This window comes from Lissotriton helveticus, chromosome 11 (assembly GCF_964261635.1).
Source record: "Lissotriton helveticus chromosome 11, aLisHel1.1, whole genome shotgun sequence".
Classification (NCBI taxonomy): Eukaryota; Metazoa; Chordata; class Amphibia; order Caudata; family Salamandridae; genus Lissotriton; species Lissotriton helveticus.
Window position 1 is genome coordinate 1,144,305,011 of NC_136072.1, and position 22,166 is coordinate 1,144,327,176.

At 44.0% G+C, this 22,166-nt stretch overlaps 1 protein-coding gene across 2 annotated transcripts in view; it reads right to left on the reverse strand.

Annotated features, from left to right (window-relative positions):
• CHFR (checkpoint with forkhead and ring finger domains) overlaps positions 1 to 22,166 on the reverse strand; it is a 234,947-nt gene that overhangs the window by 108,612 nt on the left and 104,169 nt on the right. For both annotated transcript variants that reach the window (XM_078667904.1, XM_078667903.1), the window contains exon 6: positions 10,769 to 10,981. In XM_078667904.1, the coding sequence (XP_078524030.1) occupies positions 10,769 to 10,981 (213 nt within the window). The remainder of the gene's footprint in view (positions 1 to 10,768; positions 10,982 to 22,166) is intronic.

Genomic DNA, 22,166 nt, shown 5'->3' on the forward strand with positions numbered 1-22,166 from the left:
GCAAAGCTGTGAGATGTGCAGCATGGGGTTATGGCAAGGTCTCCATTGGAAAGCAAATATTTTCTCAAGCATAGTTCTAATCCTTCTCAAACTGACAACCGTTAGAATGAGCTATTTCAACTTACACATCTAGAATAGCAGTTAAATGAGACTACCCCCCCCTCTTTTTACCAGAACAAAAACAGCAGGATGCACTTCAATTAGAAAATACATCAGTTCAAGAATGCTAGATTAGCTTACAGAAGGTTCGCCAGCAACCTTCAGCTATCTTAAGAAAGATAATTGAAAATATCACCCAGCCAAATTATGCTGGGGGTTGACGGAAACTTGGAATGTTTTCAACAAAAACTCTACAATTCATTTAACAAGATCATTTAAACTGCTGACACTATTTTTTAATACATAAAGAACTTCATTCTTCTGCTTTACCTTTGCTTAAAAAGGTTTCTGTATAGCTTCCTGTTTTTTTAATTCAAATTTATTAAAGTGCTTTTATCTTTTTTGCAAACACTTTGTATGCTCTATGAAGTAGCAACGATTTGGTCAAGCAGACCATTGTGTAAGGGTGGGCACAAAAAACACTTCAGTGTAAATCACGTCTGCAGTCTTCCTACATACAAATGCAAAAGTTGCAGGATGAAACAATTAAACATCTACATTGAATTAGAGTATGTTTTACACAGGATAGTTCAGGCTGATTTATGCTTATGTCTGCCGCAAGCTAAAGCTGGTGATCACTGGGAGTACTAACTACAATCAGTATAACTACAATTTACGCTTAGCTACATATAGACAATAGTAAAAAATACGACTTTTCTCCATTTTTAGTTCATAAACATTTCATACTCAATACAGCCAAGTTTCTTCTTCTACTGGATAAAAAAACTCCCAAATAAAATACCTATATCAAACTGTCATTATAAAAAAACTGCCTTTATTCAACATGGTCAAACAAGGGACATCGCTAATAAACGACCTAATGGTAGAAAATAGACCGTTCTCATTTGCGGAGCTGCAGGCTATACACTTTCCCAAACATTGACTTTACTTTCTTAAATCTCAAAGTCAAAAAATCAAAGTTAGGATGTTAATTTAGCTAAAGCTGAATATTCACACATCATAAAAACCCTCACACAAGTCCAGCTCAAGTAAGAATCTGAACTAAAAAATATAAACAGAAACCCCCTCCCAGGAAATACCTACTCTGCTGTTTCTAAAAATACAGACCAAAGATAAAGCCATCCCATCTTTAAGTTAATGTAAACTCTTTTCATTACATCAGGCCTTTTGAACCTCAGCCAAAATCGCTAAACTGGGCTTTTACAGAGTCTGGAAAATGTTGGAAGTGCAAAGAGGTATTAGGCAATTGGAAACATATGTTCTTTAGTTGTACACTAATGAAACCAATTTGGGAAAATATTGTGATGTACATTAAAAAAAAAATAACATATCAAACTTGGAAGTTCCGACAGGTGCTGTGGGAATCATTACTACTCTACACTCCAGATTTGAGACTCATTGACTAATTATTAACGATTGTCAAGCAACTCATTTTGTCAGAAATCCTCTGATAACATGTCTGTCCATACTTTGTGGCATGGGTTACTTACATTTGGGCAGTCCATAACTTACTTTCATAAGTACCAGATAAGGCAATAGACTCATATTACATATGGAAAACTCTCAATAAGCATTTACACGTGCTTGATCCCCCATAATCCACTATTAACTATAATCTATTAATATAAACTGTAATTTCCTCTTCGTTCAAATCTAGACAAATGACATAAGCACAATGTCCAATATAGTACTTCTACGGTGCCCGAATTAGATTTTTTAATCTATTATTCCTTCCCACTGCTATCTCCTAGCTCTCCCAGGAATGTATTTAACTTGTCTGTTCTTCCCTACAAGCGTCATAGGCGGGGCACGAACACTCATGACCACACCAAAAACCTATATAATTTCTAGGAAAGCTATACATCCCATCTATACTGTAACTAAGGCTTCCTTAATCTAAGCTTCTAGAAACGATTTGTAATGATATTTTGCAGTTGTGTCTGTTGTATTCCTACCTTCATTTAAACCTGGAAATCATAACAACGTAACCAATATTAATACAATCATCTTTGCCTTGATTGTATGATAGTGTATTGTACTTGCACTGTACTGCCCTTATGTCTTTTTAGGGCTCGGGCCTACTTCCCACGAAGTGGGGCGGGGCTTCCGAGCTCTAATGTTATAAAAAAAAAAAAGTTCAGAAAGGGCTGTGGGCTGCCGCATTCCAGAAAGCGCGCGGTTTTTGCATGTGGTATTCTGCCATGTGAATGGTAATTGGTCCAGGCAAGGCTGTGTTTAAGTAAGGCAGCACGCCATAGGGCTTTGGAATTTTTGCAATGTCCACTTCCTGCATAAAGTGTTCGGACACGCGCAGAAGAATACATAAATCCTCAATTACCTGCTGTCCGAGGTGCCGGTAATTGAAGGCAGATGGTGCTGGGAGCGTGTGCACTGCTGTGTGTTTTTTCCCTTGAGCTCTGTGTGCGCGCCGGCAAACCCGCGCCTGCTCTTTGACTGAGGTAGGCTAAACAAGCATTGGCAAAGCAAATAGGACTCTCCTATACAAAATCTGTTGGTTTTGTCAGGGATATGTTTAGCCATGTTGTACAGCAGCCTGGCTGCTATGCAGCACAGCTGAAAGTAAAAAAACAAACAAAGTGCTTTGATAAGCACTCGTGCCCACTCACCCGAACTCAAACTTTTAATGTCAAAATAGAAGATCACTTTAATTTACTGCCCTCATAACAGACCCCTTGCAGTAGCTCTCGTTGTCCTCTTACCAGATCCCTTGCATCTTCCCAGCTATTGCCAGATTCCTCACTCGCTCCCTGTCTCGTCACCATGACTCACTCTCTCCACCCTTTCATAAAAAAAAACACTCCACCTCGCTTTCCTCTCACTGGGAGCCTCACATTTACTCTCACAGTCCGGTTACCAGATTCCTACTGCCGTTGTACCAGATCACTCATTGTACTATCATTCAGTGTCCTATCATTAGAGACTTGCTTCAGGCAGAGTAGGGAGGGCAGAGTAGGGAGGGCAGAGTAGGGAGGGCAGAGTAGGGAGGGCAGAGTAGGGAGGGCAGAGTAGGGAGAGGAGAAGTGAGTAGTGAGTAGAGTAGTGAGTAGTGAGTAGAGTAGTGAGTAGAGTAGTGAGTAGAGTAGTGAGTAGAGTAGTGAGTAGAGTAGTGAGTAGTGAGTAGAGTAGTGAGTTGAGTAGTGAGTAGAGTAGAGTAGTGAGTAGTGAGTAGAGTAGTGAGTAGTGAGTAGAGTAGTGAGTAGTGAGTAGAGTAGTGAGTAGAGTAGTGAGTAGTGAGTAGAGTAGTGAGTAGAGTAGTGAGTAGTGAGTGCAGAGTAGTGAGTAGTGAGTAGAGTAGTGAGTAGTGAGTAGAGTAGTGAGTAGAGTGCAGAGTAGTGAGTAGTGAGTGCAGAGTAGTGAGTAGTGAGTGCAGAGTAGTGAGTAGAGCAGTGAGTAGTGAGTAGAGCAGTGAGTAGAGTAGTGAGTAGTGTAGTGAGTAGAGTAGTGAGTAGAGTAGTGAGTAGAGTAGTGAGTAGTGAGTGCAGAGTAGTGAGTAGTGAGTGCAGTAGTGAGTAGTGAGTAGAGTAGTGAGTAGAGTAGTGAGTAGAGTAGTGAGTAGTGAGTGCAGAGTAGTGAGTAGTGAGTGCAGAGTAGTGAGTAGAGTAGTGAGTAGAGTAGTGAGTAGTGAGTAGTGAGTAGTGAGTAGAGTAGTGAGTAGTGAGTGCAGAGTAGTGAGTAGAGTAGTGAGTAGTGAGTAGAGTAGTGAGTAGAGTAGTGAGTAGAGTAGTGAGTAGTGAGTGCAGAGTAGTGAGTAGTGAGTAGAGTAGTGAGTAGTGAGTGCAGAGTAGTGAGTAGTGAGTAGAGTAGTGAGTAGTGAGTGCAGAGTAGTGAGTAGTGAGTAGTGAGTAGTGAGTAGAGTAGTGAGGTGAGTAGTGAGTAGAGTAGTGAGGTGAGTAGTGAGTAGAGTAGTGAGGTGAGTAGTGAGTAGAGTAGTGAGGTGAGTAGTGAGTAGAGTAGTGAGTAGAGTAGTGAGTAGAGTAGTGAGTAGAGTAGTGAGTAGAGTAGTGAGTAGAGTAGTGAGTAGAGTAGTGAGTAGAGTAGTGAGTAGAGTAGTGAGTAGTGAGTGCAGGGTAGTGAGTAGTGAGTGCAGAGTAGTGAGTAGTGAGTAGAGTAGTGAGTAGAGTAGTGAGTAGAGTAGTGAGTAGAGTAGTGAGTAGTGAGTGCAGGGTAGTGAGTGCAGAGTAGTGAGTAGTGAGTAGAGTAGTGAGTAGAGTAGTGAGTAGAGTAGTGAGTAGAGTAGTGAGTAGAGTAGTGAGTAGAGTAGTGAGTAGAGTAGTGAGTAGTGAGTGCAGGGTAGTGAGTAGTGAGTGCAGAGTAGTGAGTAGTGAGTAGAGTAGTGAGTAGTGAGTGCAGAGTAGTGAGCAGTGAGTGCAGAGTAGTGAGTAGTGAGTGCAGAGTAGTGAGTAGAGTAGTGAGTGCAGAGTAGTGAGTAGAGTAGTGAGTGCAGAGTAGTGAGTAGAGTAGTGAGTAGTGAGTAGAGTAGTGAGTAGAGTAGTGAGTAGAGTAGTGAGTAGAGTAGTGAGTAGAGTAGTGAGTAGAGTAGTGAGTAGTGAGTGCAGAGTAGTGAGTAGTGAGTGCAGTAGTGAGTAGTGTAGTGAGTAGAGTAGTGAGTAGAGTAGTGAGTAGTGAGGAGTAGTGAGTAGTGAGTAGAGTAGTGAGTGCAGAGTAGTGAGTAGTGAGTGCAGAGTAGTGAGTGCAGAGTAGTGAGTAGAGTAGTGAGTAGAGTAGTGAGTAGAGTAGTGAGTAGAGTAGTGAGTAGAGTAGTGAGTAGAGTAGTGAGGAGTTAGTGCAGAGTAGTGAGTAGAGTAGTGAGTAGAGTAGTGAGTAGTGAGTAGAGTAGTGAGTAGAGTAGTGAGTAGAGTAGTGAGTGCAGAGTAGTGAGTAGTGAGTAGAGTAGTGAGTAGTGAGTGCAGAGTAGTGAGTAGTGAGTAGAGTAGTGAGTAGAGTAGTGAGTAGAGTAGTGAGTAGAGTAGTGAGTAGAGTAGTGAGTGCAGAGTAGTGAGTAGAGTAGTGAGTAGAGTAGTGAGGTGAGTAGTGAGGTGAGTAGTGAGTAGAGTAGTGAGTAGAGTAGTGAGTAGAGTAGTGAGTAGAGTAGTGAGTAGAGTAGTGAGTAGAGTAGTGAGTAGTGAGTGCAGAGTAGTGAGTAGTGAGTGCAGAGTAGTGAGTAGTGAGTAGTGAGTAGAGTAGTGAGTAGTGAGTGCAGAGTAGTGAGTGCAGAGTAGTGAGTAGAGTAGTGAGTAGAGTAGTGAGTAGAGTAGTGAGTAGAGTAGTGAGTAGAGTAGTGAGTAGAGTAGTGAGTAGAGTAGTGAGTAGAGTAGTGAGTAGAGTAGTGAGTAGTGAGTGCAGAGTAGTGAGTAGTGAGTGCAGAGTAGTGAGTAGTGAGTAGTGAGTAGAGTAGTGAGTAGTGAGTGCAGAGTAGTGAGTGCAGAGTAGTGAGTAGAGTAGTGAGTAGAGTAGTGAGTAGAGTAGTGAGTAGAGTAGTGAGTAGAGTAGTGTGCAGAGTAGTGTGCAGAGTAGTGTGCAGAGTAGTGAGTAGTGAGTGCAGAGTAGTGAGTAGTGAGTGCAGAGTAGTGAGTAGAGTAGTGAGTAGAGTAGTGAGTAGAGTAGTGAGTAGAGTAGTGAGTAGAGTAGTGAGTAGAGTAGTGAGTAGAGAGTGCAGAGTAGTGAGCAGTGAGTGCAGAGTAGTGAGTAGAGTAGTGAGTAGAGAGTGCAGAGTAGTGAGCAGTGAGTGCAGAGTAGTGAGCAGTGAGTGCAGAGTAGTGAGTAGAGTAGTGAGTAGAGTAGTGAGTAGAGTAGTGAGTAGTGAGTAGAGTAGTGAGTAGAGTAGTGAGTAGAGTAGTGAGTAGAGTAGTGAGTGCAGAGTAGTGAGTAGTGAGTGCAGTAGTGAGTAGTGAGTAGAGTAGTGAGTAGAGTAGTGAGTAGAGTAGTGAGTAGAGTAGTGAGTAGAGTAGTGAGTAGTGAGTGCAGAGTAGTGAGTAGTGAGTGCAGAGTAGTGAGTAGAGTAGTGAGTAGAGTAGTGAGTAGAGTAGTGAGTAGAGTAGTGAGTAGAGTAGTGAGTAGTGAGTGCAGAGTAGTGAGTAGAGTAGTGAGTAGAGTAGTGAGTAGAGAGTGCAGAGTAGTGAGCAGTGAGTGCAGAGTAGTGAGCAGTGAGTGCAGAGTAGTGAGTAGTGAGTAGTGAGTAGTGAGTAGTGAGTAGTGAGTAGTGAGTAGAGTAGTGAGTAGAGTAGTGAGTAGAGTAGTGAGTAGAGAGTGCAGAGTAGTGAGCAGTGAGTGCAGAGTAGTGAGCAGTGAGTGCAGAGTAGTGAGTAGTGAGTAGTGAGTAGTGAGTAGTGAGTAGAGTAGTGAGTAGAGTAGTGAGTAGAGTAGTGAGTAGAGTAGTGAGTGCAGAGTAGTGAGTAGTGAGTGCAGAGTAGTGAATAGAGTAGTGAGGTGAGTAGAGTAGTGAGTGCAGAGTAGTGAGTAGAGTAGTGAGTGCAGAGTAGTGAGTGCAGAGTAGTGAGTAGAATAGTGAGTAGAGTAGTGAGTAGAGTAGTGAGTAGAATAGTGAGTAGAATAGTGAGTAGAGTAGTGAGTAGTGAGTAGAGTAGTGAGTAGAGTAGTGAGTGCAGAGTAGTGAGTAGAGTAGTGAGTAGAGTAGTGAGTAGAGTAGTGAGTAGAGTAGTGAGTAGTGAGTGCAGAGTAGTGAGTAGAATAGTGAGTAGAGTAGTGAGTAGAGTAGTGAGTGCAGAGTAGTGAGTAGAGTAGTGAGTTGTGAGTGCAGAGTAGTGAGTAGAGTAGTGAGTAGAGTAGTGAGTACAGTAGTGAGTAGAGTAGTGAGTAGTGAGTGCAGAGTAGTGAGTAGAGTAGTGAGTAGTGAGTAGAGTAGTGAGTAGAGTAGTGAGTATGGAGTGCAGAGTAGTGAGTAGTGAGTAGAGTAGTGAGTAGTGAGTAGAGTAGTGAGTAGTGAGTAGAGTAGTGAGTAGAGTAGTGAGTAGAGTAGAGTAGAGTAGTGAGTAGTGAGTGCAGAGTAGTGAGTAGAGTAGTGAGTAGTGAGTAGAGTAGTGAGTAGTGAGTAGAGTAGTGAGGTGAGTAGTGAGTAGTGAGTATAGTGAGTAGAGTAGTGAGTAGAGTAGTGAGTAGTGAGTATAGTGAGTTGAGTAGTGAGTAGAGTAGTGAGTAGAGTAGTGTGCAGAGTAGTGAGTAGTGTGCAGAGTAGTGAGTAGAGTAGTGAGTGCAGAGTAGTGAGTAGTGAGTGCAGAGTAGTGAGTAGAGTAGTGAGAGGAGTAGTGAGGTGAGTAGTGAGTGCAGAGTAGTGAGTAGAGTAGTCATTAGTTAGTAGAGTAGTGAGTAGAGTAGTGAGGTGAGTAGAGTAGTGAGTAAAGTAGTGAGTGCAGAGTAGTGAGTAGAGAAGTGAGTAGTGAGTAGAGTAGTGAGTAGAGTAGTGAGTAGAGTAGTGAGTAGAGTAGTGAGTAGAGTAGTGAGTAGTGAGTAGAGTAGTGAGTAGAGTAGTGAGTAGAGTAGTGAGTAGAGTAGTGAGTAGTGAGTGCAGAGTAGTGAGTAGAGTAGTGAGTAGAGTAGTGAGTAGAGAGTGCAGAGTAGTGAGCAGTGAGTGCAGAGTAGTGAGCAGTGAGTGCAGAGTAGTGAGTAGTGAGTGCAGAGTAGTGAGTAGAGTAGTGAGTGCAGAGTAGTGAGTAGAGTAGTGAGTAGAGTAGTGAGTAGAGTAGTGAGGTGAGTAGTGAGTAGTGAGCAGAGTAGTGAGTAGTGAGTGCAGAGTAGTGAGTGCAGAGTAGTGAGTAGTGTAGTGAGTAGTGAGTAGAAAGTAGTGAGTAGAGTAGTGAGTAGAGTAGTGAGTAGAGTAGTGAGTAGAGTAGTGAGTAGTGAGTAGAAAGTAGTGAGTAGAGTAGTGAGTAGAGTAGTGAGTGGAGAGTAGTGAGTAGTGAGCAGAGTAGTGAGTAGTGAGCAGAGTAGTGAGTAGTGAGTGCAGAGTAGTGAGTAGAGTAGTGAGTAGAGTAGTGAGTAGTGTAGTGAGTAGAGTAGTGAGTAGAGTAGTGAGGTGAGTAGTGAGTAGTGAGCAGAGTAGTGAGTAGTGAGTGCAGAGTAGTGAGTAGTGAGTGCAGAGTAGTGAGTAGTGTAGTGAGTAGTGAGTAGAAAGTAGTGAGTAGAGTAGTGAGTAGAGTAGTGAGTAGAGTAGTGAGTAGAGTAGTGAGTAGTGAGTAGAAAGTAGTGAGTAGAGTAGTGAGTAGAGTAGTGAGTGGAGAGTAGTGAGTGGAGAGTAGTGAGTAGTGAGCAGAGTAGTGAGTAGTGAGCAGAGTAGTGAGTAGTGAGTGCAGAGTAGTGAGTAGAGTAGTGAGTAGAGTAGTGAGTAGTGTAGTGAGTAGAGTAGTGAGTAGAGTAGTGAGGTGAGTAGTGAGTAGTGAGCAGAGTAGTGAGTAGTGAGTGCAGAGTAGTGAGTAGTGAGTGCAGAGTAGTGAGTAGTGTAGTGAGTAGTGAGTAGAAAGTAGTGAGTAGAGTAGTGAGTAGAGTAGTGGGTAGTGAGTAGAGTAGTGGGTAGAGTATTGAGTAGAGTAGTGAGTAGAGTAGTGAGTAGAGTAGTGAGTAGAGTAGTGAGTGCAGAGTATTGAGTAGAGTAGTGAGTAGTGAGTGCAGAGTAGTGAGTAGAGTAGTGAGTAGAGTAGTGAGTAGAGTAGAGTAGTGAGTAAAGTAGTTAGTGCAGAGAAGTGAGTAGTGAGTAGAGTAGTGAGTAGAGTAGTGAGGTGAGTAGTGAGTGCAGAGTAGTGAGTATAGTAGTCAGTAGTGAGTAGAGTAGTGAGTAGAGTAGTGAGGTGAGTAGAGTAGTGAGTGCAGAGTAGTGAGTAGAGAAGTGAGTAGTGAGTAGAGTAGTGAGTAGTGAGTAGAGTAGTGAGTAGTGAGTTGAGTAGTGAGTAGAGTAGTGAGTAGTGAGTAGAGAGTAAAGTAGTGAGTGCAGAGTAGTGAGTAGAGAAGTGAGTAGTGAGTGCAGAGTAGTGAGTGGAGAGTAGTGAGTAGAGTAGTGAGTAGTGAGCAGAGTAGTGAGTAGTGAGTGCAGAGTAGTGAGTAGAGTAGTGAATAGAGTAGTGAGTAGAGTAGTGAGTAGTGAGTAGAGTAGTGAGTAGTGAGTGCAGAGTAGTGAGTAGTGAGTAGAGTAGAGTAGTGAGTAGGACATCACAGGCAGCAGCTGTGCAAGCTTCTTACACTCACAAGGAGACCACAGGCAGCTGAGTTGCAAGCTTCTCCCGCTCACAAGAAGGACATCACAAACAGCAGCGGTGCAAGCTTCTCACACTCACAAGAAGGACATCACAAACAGCAGCGGTGCAAGCTTCTCACACTCACAAGGAGACCACAGGCAGCTGAGGTGCAAGCTTGTCCCACTCACAAGAAGGACATCACAAGCAGCAGCGGTGCAAGCTTGTTACACTCACAAGGATACCACAGGCAGCTGAGGTGCAAGCTTCTCCCACTCACAGGAAGGACATCACAAGCAGCAGCGGTGCAAGCTTCCCTCACACACTCACAGCAGGTACTGTGCCAAGGCAGCAGCAGCAACAGAGCAAGAGTCCCTTATAAAGAACAGGCACAGCACAGAGATGCACAATGCAATCTTCTCATACTCACAGGCAGCAGCTGTGCAAGGTTCTCACACTCACAAGAACGACATCACAGGCAGCAGCTGTGCAAGGTTCTCACACTCACAAGAACGACATCACAGGCAGCAGCAGTGCAAGCTTCTTACACTCACAAGAAGGACATCACAGGCAGCAGCAGTGCAAGCTTCTTACACTCACAAGGAGACCACAGGCAGCAGAGGTGCAAGCTTCTCACACTCACAAGAAGGACAACACAGGCAGTAACGGTGCAATATTCTCACACTCACAAGGAGATCACTGGCAGTACACACCACATGAACACACTCCATAACACATAGCAACAATACATTGGCATTTACAGTGCCATTAGCTCAAACTCAAATAAATCCGAGCCCGATTGCATTTCTAATGCTTGTTTTAACATATTATTGAAAATCTTTCATAATAACTCAATAAAAAGTTTTACATTAAAAAACTATAATAATGTGCATGTATGCCAATGAGCCCCTCTTTCATCAAGGCACCTTCTGCTCAAAGCAGTGCCTTAAAGCTTAGACACAAACAGAAACATCTATGTATTTAAGGGATTGTGTATTAGTCCATTCATGGCTTTTCTTCACTGTTTCCTTTTTGTGAAATTCTCACCTATTTCTTAAATGCACTACAAAATATAGAGAATGCACACAACCTATGCCAGTTTAAAATGTTCACTCAGACCTTCATCGTCAGCATGCATTTCTACTCAATGTTTGAGTTTAAATCAGACATCCTTCACTGGAAACGTGTCCATTTCACGGCTAACTGTATTAAACGATTGCCAAAGACATCTGTGGTGATCTGCAAGTCATGAACTCAAATTCCGGCCAGACTGGCTCTATATTTCATTTTTTTTATGTTGATAAACTGAATACCAAGTATTTAAGCATTAGTAACATCTAAATGCAATACTAAAAAAAAATCTAGTAGTGCATTATGAAGTGCTATACAAACACAACTTATTATTAATAAAGGTGTTTGCAGATCAAAATCATGGCCAAAACAATTACCTGGTGCTGCAGAGAAGGGCTGCCCAGCAGATATTAGTTTGCCTACTGACGCATGAGCAGGGCCAAAGAGGTTAGATGTAGAGGTTGAGGGCTGTGGCTCCTCAAAGGAAAGCGGAGGGAGGGGCAGAGAAGGCAGAGCTTGGCTCTCGTCACTGACTGCATCTTGAGTTGAGGTATCTTTGGTCATAAGACTTATGCTTTCTTCTGTGTCATCTACAAAACAAAACCGGCATTGCAGACATCATTCATGCAGTACGGTCACTTTACTTTAGAACTACTATATTTGACATGCTCTCCGTCGCACGGAGATAGGTATAGATGAGCTGGGCTTGTGGGGATTGAAAATCTAGAAATTACATTGTGCAAAGGGTACGGCATAAGATCTGCAGCATGACCACCCCATTAAAATACTGCATTTACAAGTGTGCAATGATGACAACTAACAATCAATGCTTTCCCTAGACATGCCGAAGGCATTTTTACCAGGTAGAATGAGGATTTTTCTCAGGACACTAGAAAGGACCAGCATAAGGCCAAATTACATCAAGATCAGGTGACTGTATGATTCCCCACTAGTCCATGTCGACTATCAGAAGCATTCAGAGTTAAAAAGGGAAGTAAGTAGGCATGGTTCTTCACTATCTTCTTTCTTTTTCATCTTGGTGTTAAAATCATTACAGGATGCTATGAAATAATATCAAAATATTAGGGGCATTGACACCATAGCTGGGTATCAAATGTTTATGCTATATGAGGTTCACATCCTGCTATTTTTATTTAACCTGATCACTCGATACCTGCTTCTTTGAAGAGCTCCCATTTCTCACTCTTCTCTGGATAATAAATGAACTTGGATAAGTGTGGGGTTCTCTCCATGTTCATCGTAGTGACACCAGCAGCCCTGAGGGTTTACTATTCATCGGGATACCCTAAAAGATCAAATACCTGGATATTCTGCTCAATATTGCCCTTCAGAACATGGATAATCACAACCCTGTCACTGATATGCACGATGATAGCATACTTTACTCACTGGTCCAAATTGAACCTTTTGTTGTTGCTAAGATACGTAAAATGGTCATGACCACCATGCTTAATAGTCTTCGGGATGCAAGTTCTGAGAGTTGCATCACCCCACCAGAAAAAAGTAGACTCGTTTGTCTGTCATACCATGGGTCTCTACCTGAAAACTGCACAACTCCAAGGAGCCACCACTTGAGGTGGGCTTCAACTTTGTAACTTGGATCTTTACTACAAGGCACAACAATTGCCAAGCCTATTCTTCCTCTTTGTACAGGAGTCCTACAAACTGATCTGGCTCAAATCAGAAGAACAGATGAATGTGAGGAGCAGGGAACATCCCAAATGCTTATGGATTTCCAAATCAGTAATGTTTTACAAGACTTTGATGCTGCATGCATTGTTCACTAGACAAACGTCTTTGTAAACATCAAATACTTCACTCAAATGATCCCATCCTGCACAACATGGGCCTTCGTACTAGAGGGAGCAGATTTGATTGGAAAGTGTATGCAGATCGTGGATTACAACTTTGCAGGAACTGATAATGGATGGCAAAAGGAAATCATTTGAGTTATTACAGTGTGCACCTGTCTTACTGCATAATACGGATGCTGGGCATTTGTATAGTGCGCAAAACCTGGGCTCTATACCAAGGGGACGTTTGAGGCCTGTATAGTTGTGCTCTACATGAACTGTTCAACAAGCCACCTGAACGAGCTGCGAGAAACAAAGCAGGAGCACCTAGAAGCGGAATACACTGAAGAAGAATGGATTGAAGTTCTGCTGTAGCATGACATTAGCCTTAGAGAAGTGAGACTGAAATGTAGTCATTTCAGGGTTATACAAGGATAGTCCTTTGCCAGAATTTGGAAACAATGTCAGCTCAGGGTCTTTGTATTAGAGATATGACGCACTATGAAGTGGCATTGTGCAATTCTTATAGTCACGTAGAGTGTTGCCATACCATGGGTCTCTACCTGAAAACTGCACAACTCCAAGGAGCCACCACTTGAGGTGGGCTTCAACTTTGTAACTTGGATCTTTACTACAAGGCACAACAATTGCCAAGCCTATTCTTCCTCTTTGTACAGGAGTCCTACAAACTAATCTGGCTCAAATCAGAAGAACAGATGAATGTGAGGAGCAGGGAACATCCCAAATGCTTATGGATTTCCAAATCAGTAATGTTTTACAAGACTTTGATGCTGCATGCATTGTTCACTAGACAAACGTCTTTGTAAACATCAAATACTTCACTCAAATGATCCCATCCTGCACAACATGGGCCTTCGTACTAGAGGGAGCAGATTTGATTGGAAAGTGTATGCAGATCGTGGATTACAACTTTGCAGGAACTGATAATGGATGGCAAAAGGAAATCATTTGAGTTATTACAGTGTGCACCTGTCTTACTGCATAATACGGATGCTGGGTGTTGGACCTAGAGTTGTCAGGTCACCCAGGGTAGCCTGGCCTAGGGTAAGACGGTATCAATAGAGGCACATGTGTAAAGGTTGCAAACCACTCAGCAGTAATTTAATGAAATATCACTCAAAAATGACACTACACCAAGGTTTGTGTAAAAATATGAGCTGGTTTATAAAAATAAACTTTGGTCTTGTTGACTTTCTTTTTTTTTTACGCGGTTTCAATGAGTCACAGAATCTTACAAATCAATACTACTTTTACTTTCATTAGTCAAACTAATAACAGTCACTTTAAGTTGAGCTTATACAGTTCTAATAGACTTTCCTTCATACATGTAAGGTAGGTTAAATTACAGTATTTAGCCAGCACTTTTTACTGTTCTGTATTGCGTTCATTCAACAAAGTCACAACACTTTCAATGACTCATGGGATATGTAAATTGATCTCTCTCAAAGTGTTAGCCTCCCAACCCTTCTTCTTCCTGTCCCAGCAAACCGGGGTTATTGCCAATACTGATCGGGGACAGTCCCCACACAAGCCCAAATCGATACCCCGTTTACAAGGGGAAATCCAGTCAGAGGGACTACCAGGACTCCTAAAGAGATTCACAGAGGAACTGGATTTAGTGAAGACTTGTAGCCGGATTTCCAGTTCCCAATCCTCTGTTCACCCGGGTTGACTCTCACAAGGATTATCCCCTGCTGCTGTGTGGGGTTTCAAGGACTTTCCCTGTCCTCACCTCACTTCTCCCTTCAGCTTCAGTCAGTGGGGGCTCAGGGGATACCCTGGTTGGCTTCTCCCCAAACCTCCCTGTGGGCCCAGCTTACTTGGTGGGTGCGCGAGTAAAACACCCTTCTCCTACCGCTGGGACCTCAATTTACTCACAGACCTCCGGGGTGTAGGAAGGCAGCAAGACGTCTTCCAGCCCTCCGCTTGCAATCCGCTCCGACCGGGGGTTGACTTGAGCCTCCCACTGCCCGGCGGAGAGTCTTGGTCTCCGCGTAGATCGCGCAGGGGGAGACTGACTGATTCCGCCCTCACTCCGGAAGCGCCGCTGAAGAGACGCTACCTTCGCGCCTCACTCCCTGGGCATGCGCGGGAGTAAATCCGCTTTGGAGACGGCACCGCCCACAGCCGGGGAAGAACTCTGCTCAGGCTTCCTGGCCTGCGCACACGGGGAGACGCTATTCCGACCCCTTCTCCTCACCAGCCAGATGCCAGGAAACCACCGGACACTCCCAGACGGCGGGGGCTTCAACTCCCTCAGCAGGGGAGCCGCCTCTGTGCACCACAACGGATGGAGGGGGGCCCCTCCTGGCTGAATGAACGACGAGGGGGAGTAAGGTAGGGGAACGCTTCGGTCTCCTTTCCTCCTCCTACTCTTCGCGGCCAGGTCCGATGAAAGCGCTCACTGTGGTGGTTTTATCCTGCTGCTCTGAACTGGTAGTTCTACCGCATGGGGGATTCCCTCAGTTGGGCCTGATCCACTGGAAGGGAGGCAGATGCGCAGACTGGGCAGCAGTTCAATAAGGGCTGACAACCCTGACAGGATCTCCCTTCTCCTTCTCACAGTAATCGATGCTCCAACCAGACCTCAGAGTTTCTCTTCCACCAAGCACCAACAAACCACTATCACTCTTCCCCAAAATGGCTGCCCAGCATTCCGCCTTATATAGGCTGACCCTCAGAGGTCCAGAAGGGACCAGAAGGTTCTGGAATGCCCCACTCTATCCTATGGGGCAGGTTCCAGGTATGTCAGTTGTGACAGTTGGTAGCCACCATTTTGTGACTCCAAGGGAATTCCTATCAGGAAAAGGCCTCTAGGCCTGAGGTAAAAAACAATGAGGGCGAAAGAGCACCTATCCCCCAGACCAACACCATAAAAATCTAGTGGACACAAAAATAAATAAAGGCATGAGGGGCAAAAAGGGGACAAAATAAATAATAAATTGGAGGGACTACGCAAAAGGCCAGACAGGTCTAACACTGGGCATTTGTATAGTGCGCAAAACCTGGGCTCTATACAAAGGGGACGTTTGAGGCCTGTATAGTTGTGCTCTACATGAACTGTTCAACAAGCCATCTGAACGAGCTGCGAGAAACAAAGCAGGAGCACCTAGAAGCAGAATACACTGAAGAAGAATGGATTGAAGTTCTGCTGTAGCATGACATTAGCCTTAGAGAAGTGAGACTGAAATGTAGTCATTTCAGGGTTATACAAGGATAGTCCTTTGCCAGAATTTGGAAACAATGTCAGCTCAGGGTCTTTGTATTAGAGATATGACACACTATGAAGTGGCATTGTGCAATTCTTATAGTCACGTAGAGTGTTGCTGGGATACTCAGACCTAGTTCCATACTACTTGAAAAAACTCCAATGATATGTAGTTTATACCTAGACACAAATGGTAGTGCTTCGTAACACTGAACATCCTAGGTACGAGCTTGCACATGAGCAGATGTTTCGCCACAAATTCAGCTGTGAAAAACTCAATATCTTAAGAGCGTGGAAGCCTACATCTGTTTCTGCGAGGAAGAATGGTTAAAAGACATGACGCTGATGGCCTCACGTGAATGATTGATACGATCGGGGGACACAAACGAAATGTAGACTATACAACTACATGAATAGAGTAACACATTGTAATAGTTATTAAAGGACACTGTTCCTTTAAAACTCTGTTACGTTCCTTGCTAAATAGTATTTTACAGTTCAGTTCGCCTAGAATGATATATTGCTTACGGAAAGTCTTTGTCCCGTCCCCGCCATTTATATTGATCGTATGTTTGCAAAACCTGATAAGACTTTCTCCCAAGTTCATCAATCCCCCTCAAGTCTTAAGAGGATACACAATACTGCCGCGTGAGTTGATAGCTCTCTTATTATGTTTTAGCCATTAGAAAGATCACTAGATTAATGTCTCACCCAGTAGCGAGGCCTCTTCTACTGGATGCACAACATACATACAATAATATTTATAGGGAGCTATGGTTCCCACCATGAAATGTTCTGACTTGTAACCTACTACTGATAAAGGAAAGCACGTCCCTAATTCCTCAAACTTTCCCCTCCATTTCTCATCTAGTGTAATAACGGGGCAATGTGGTTGTTCACTGAAAAAAGAAAATGAGCCCATGGCATTACCTTCTCTGTTACGCCGTAAGGTGGAAATAATGTGAACCATGAAACCCAGCAGTGTCATCATCCATCCACTCCCCTTTTCCATCATCATTGTAGAAAAAGTATTCAGATAAACTTTAATTGGAAGATGGTAACATGCTGCCTTTCCGTCTTTTGTCCTGGTTTCACAATTGTCTTAACTGCTTTTTCAATTCTAAAAACACTAAGAAGACTTTGAAGTTTCCTTGTTTGGTGAGGATCTTAATATAAGGTTTCTCTACTTTATCTTTTTACACATTGTGAAAATGTTTGCCGTTGATTAGTGATCTTTATACATTTTTCTTCCTTAATAAAATTATTTGCAAAAAATTCAGAAATAAAATTCTGACATTATCACTAAAGCACTACGAGAGACAAGATCATTTCTCTTGACGCTACTTGACTTGAAAAATAAAAAGGGTTTAGTTAAAAGTGTCCTTCTGAGGGCTGAAGCAGATATAATCATCAGAGACTGTGGATTACCAACTGAGCCTTTGTCATCTGGCGGATTCCCACCACCACCAGGGACTGAAAACCATGTGATTCGAAGGCCTGGTCATCCTGGCACATTTCCAAGATGGCACCAGAAGCTCCGGTGGCTACAGCTGCCATGCCTGAGCGGTGCTTTCAGTAGTGAAAGAAACAATTAAGGATACATCTCCCCCTCACATCTGTACTGAGAGGGAGACACAAATCTGTTCCTTACTTCGAGTCCCCCAAGGTGGTCCAACACCACGTGTGGCAACATTTCTGGCACCTACTCAGTGTGGCAGTGGGAGGCACTGGCTACTTGTAACCAGAACATGGAGGTACAAGCTGGTCTAGAGCCTCTGACCCTTGACCTCGATCTGAATAAATGGGGTTGACTGTGTCCAAGCCCTGTATCAGTAACTAATCGGTGATGAGCACCATTTTTCACAAACAAAACCTGCAAGGAAGTGAAGACTTCATCACAAACAAGCAGAAAAAGGAGCAAAAAGGTGCTATAAGACATTCAAGAGATGTTTCTGACTGGGACATGATGTATTTCTGTAGTACCCAAAAATGAGCGGTCCCCAAGTATAACCCATGTAATCCAAGGGGAGGTCCTTCAAATTGATATACTGAAAGCTCAGTCAAAATGAGCAGCACAGACCACAGACTGTTCACAAGGAAAAGCATCTTGAAGACCAGCCCAAGAAACTATGGAGACTGAAAGACGGTATCAAGGACTCAAGAAGAACGTGGGAGCATTTGAAGTGGTAGCGCACACCTGCAGTGAAGAATCACAATGATTTAAGGCCTTTTAATTATGTGCTACGACTGCCATGTTATATTTGGAGTGGGAGATGAAAAATCTAAAATAAACATTGGCAAAAACAACAGGCCTTGTCTCCCAACCAAACGGGGGAGTGGTCTGGGGACAAGGAAACGCAGAGGGGAAGGCATACAATAATGACGCGGATGGGGAGAGAGGACAGGCGAGAGTGTCTAAGGAGAGCACACAGGCATTGGAGGGTGGGCGGTAGAGGCTAACAGGAGCACACAGACAACACAGGCTTGGTGGGAGGAGTCAGGGGGAGCACACGAACAATTGAGGTTGGGCAGGAAGGGATGGAGCAGCATACAAACAACTTGCAGAGGGAACAAACATACAGCAGAGGGTAAGGGAGGGGTGGGGTGCAAATGGGCAGCAAAGGGTGAGCGAGAGGGGTGGGGGAGCAAACAGGCAGCAGAGGGTGGGAGGAAGGGGCTGGGGGAGCAAATGGACTGCGAAGGTTGAGAGGGCGGGGCTTCGGTAGCAGACTGACAGCAGAGGGTCGGTGGGAGGGGATGGGGGAGTAAACAGACAGCAGAGGATGGCCGGGGGGGGGTTGGGGAGCAAATGGACAGCAGAGGATGAGTGGGAAGGGGTGGTGGGCTTAAAAGGAAGTGGAGTGAGGGGCTGGGGGAGCGCACGGACAATCGAGGGCAGGCGGGAGGAGGTGGGGAGCACACAGACAATGGAGGGTAGATAGGAGGGGCTGGGGGAACACACAGAGTGTAGGAGGGAGAGTTTAGGGCAAGCACAAGGAAAACAGAGGTCGGGTGGAAGGCAGGGGCAGGTACACAGACCACAGAGGGTAAGCAGGAAGGCCTGGGAGAAGCATACGGAAAAGCACATGGATAACGGAGGGTTGACAGGAGGGCCTAGGGGAAGAACACGGATAATGGAGGCTGGGTGGGAGAAGACCATAAACAACGTAAGGTAGGTCGGAAGAGATTGGGGCGGAACTCAGAGGGGGTAGGAGTACAAAGGAGAGCATCTGAAAATCTCTTACAGTGCTTAAAGAAAAAGAAAAAAGTAGCACAGATAAAAGTGAGCAGCGGAAGGACACAGTAATGCATCCATGCTTCAGGGTAGGGACAAACACCACAAGAGTAAGGAAGGCCTACAGAAGCTGACAAAGTAGAAGTATACAAATGAGACCAACAACAAAGCCAAGCAATAGTTAAGTAATGGGCGGCCTCTAAGCCCACTGTAAAATAACAAAATATCTTGCAACGGGCAGCACATACGCTGCTTGAGGTGAGACCTAAACAACGGGAGGAGAGCGTGGACATTAGAATATATGCCATCATCGCAGACCATGGCTGGCAACATAAATGACATTGTTCCTTTTTACGGTGTTGCAATTACAGCAGGAACTTCAGAAAGGGACAGTACATTCCTGGAGATCTGACTGCTGCAGACTGGGACAATCTAGGCGCTGGCAAGACATTCCCCCGATTACAAAACAAGGGCACACATCATTCGGAGAGGCAAACCTTCAAGGCAGAGACGGTGAAACAATGCTAATGGCCAGGCATGACCTCCGCAATGAACTTGAGAAATGGAATCACAGTGAGGGGTGGGGAGAACCCAGACTGCATACCATTAGTAATGATAGGACCAAACCTGAAGAGGCATAAAACCGCCCTGCTGTTGTTGAGGCCTGCTACATGTGAAAGCCAGGAAGGCATAACAGTCTCTTTCTTTAGAATACTGTGAGGGGTCTTCACACATCCTAAAAGGCAGGGGGTCTCAGTAGGAGTGCCCTCTAAATAATTCACATTATTTTCTGGCACTGGAGTAACAAGAAGCTCTTCATGATGAGATCCAGCCTGGACCCTGCTCCAACCCTGAATAAAGTTTGTTAAAGCGCTTTTGGGTGGCGAACACTGAGCATCCATGTAAAGAAAGTGATTTGACATACAAGGTGAGAAATATTTAGGTCCTTTTGATTGTTATAATGGAAGGAGCAGGAGTAACTGAGATCTCTTAGGTTAGACACAAACTATAGCAGTGATGAACCTCTGGGAGGGACACTGAGGTGCCACAAGCAGGAGCGGGGGCACAAGGTGGAGCAAAGCTGCCCATAAAGCCCAAAATATCAAACACGACTGCAAGGAAAAGAGGGTAGTAACAGGTATGAACCGAAGAGCCATCATTCTGAGATGAACCTGGGCACAATTTGTAAGGCTTTTTCATGAGCTTGCACAGAAGATAAGACCGAGCTGCTTGGAGACCTCAAGAACATGAAGAATGAAGAAAAACTGCATTTCTTTCTGGTCTATGAACCCAGAGCTCTGGCACAATTCTTCACTGAGACACACCTACGTGACAAGCTTAGGTTTCTTTGGATTTTTGGCTTTGCATCTAGGTATTTCCTTATATGCTTTACAATCTAAATTAATGATTTACGGAATGCATGATAACTAGACTTCTGCGGTTTGTTGGAACCGAGTGCGACATTTGAATACGGAGAGATCCTTATTGAAGACTGCTGCTCGGCACACAGAATGAAAAGGCAAAATGTCAGGTATTTTATAAAGAAATAAGCGAGATGAGTGACGCACAATGATCTGGAAACATCAGTAGACAAAGTCACAGAAGCTAACCACTGTCCCCTATCATCCTCGGCAGGACACAATGGTCATTAAAAGGCCAGTTCCTGCCACCCTCACAAAGGAAGAGCTAGTGCATTGTTTTAAGGACTTTCAGTACAAGCATCTGTTAACTTCAGGGCACGACTCCAGGATGTCAGCGGAGTCGCGCGCGGTGTCGTGCCTCTGTGACGTCGTCCACGTCGGCGCGAAGCTACAAAAAGAATTTCCGAATGTTGCTGACGCAAGGGGATATTCACAAGGTGAGGAATCCACTGGCAGATGTATCCATCAGAAAGGTGAGATTATCCAATCGCTTGTGAGCTTGAAACTGAAACTCACCAGACCGGTGAGAGATTGAGCACAATATATTAGCTCTATGGAAAGGAGGCAGATGACTCAAAATAAAACCACATCATAATGGAACCTTATGTAAACGAGAAATGCATGAAGTCAAGCCCAAACTGACAGCGAGAAAGAACGAGCAAGAGGTTGTTATGGTTATCCAGCATATGTACAGCACAAAATTTACCAAGTCAACAGTATGGCACTACAGATCTTTTCAAACATCAACCGTTGACTTTCCCAAGTGGTTCCAACTCACAGACTGGAATCATCTTTTGCTTAAGCAAATGTGTGGTCAGTAGAGTGATTACTATTCCCATTTCTTCTCTAATGCCAGACTGAATAACATACAATACAATCTCCCAGGACGGGCTGCACACCATGCTTAATTTGAGCCAGTGGTGGGGGACCAGCACTTATTTTTCCATATCAGATGTTTCCCAAGAGCAAGAGAGGGAAAAGCACACAAAGCAGAAAGGGGAAGGAAGTGAAAGATGGAAAAAAAAGTCACAAAGGGAGAAAGCAGGTACCAGCAAGAATGAGATAAAGGGGCAGGGAATGTCTTGCAGTGAACTAAAGAGGCATAAGGTGAATTTAAGACTACGCAGCCTTGATATGCAGCACATCAACATTTAATTGCACCAGCTGCGGGCTTCTAAAAGAGTTTTGGCCACAGACACTCATGCATTTAAAAATTAAGCACTGACTGGATATACTCTATATATCATTTCCTCTAAGCCAGTGGACAAAAAAGAAGCAGTGTTGGTATCAAAAGGAGGAATGGCACTTGCCTATAAAGGATAGACTGAAAAAATGGCAAATTATGATTACCGAATGGCAGATGTCCAAAAGGGATAACTTGTAGTGGTGCCCAAAAAACACAATACATATGAACATCCCCAACCAATCTACCAGAGTTTTAAGTCTATAAACAATACTACGCTGGATAATTTATAGGAAGGCGGTTTGGGTGGGCAAGTGAAGAGCCCTCTTGTAAGGTAACACAGTACTTCGCCAGATGCCGCTGATGAACCTGGGCATACCCTCAGATTGAAAAGGGATGGGGTAAGAGGACCCTCTATGTTTTGAGAAGACAGAAGAAGGTAGAGCGAGAATTATGGATTATTACCAGCAGAAGCTCATATCCACACACAATGCTTTAATAGTGTATAATTACCATCAAATACCTGGATCACCACGAAAAAGAAAATACTCTCACTCAAAGGCCTAAAGCCCCCTGCACAAATACACACAATATTTAAATTCATAAATGAAGAAAGGGTAGACACATAACCTGGATGCAAAAGACCTACCTACTCTAAAACCAAATACATTTCAGACATTAACTGAATGATTAAACATATGCTTAGGTGGGGGTGGGGGGTAGAACGCAAGTGCAACCCACATAGCAATTAGTGGGATGTACTCTTAAGCAGCAGGCACTAAGGTGAGTAGAAATGCTCTGGCCAAAATGAAAATAAGTGTTTCACATTTAGTGCCTGGAACAGACTAGCACAGCACGTGGCTCATAAAACCCACAAAAACCACAGCCTGCGC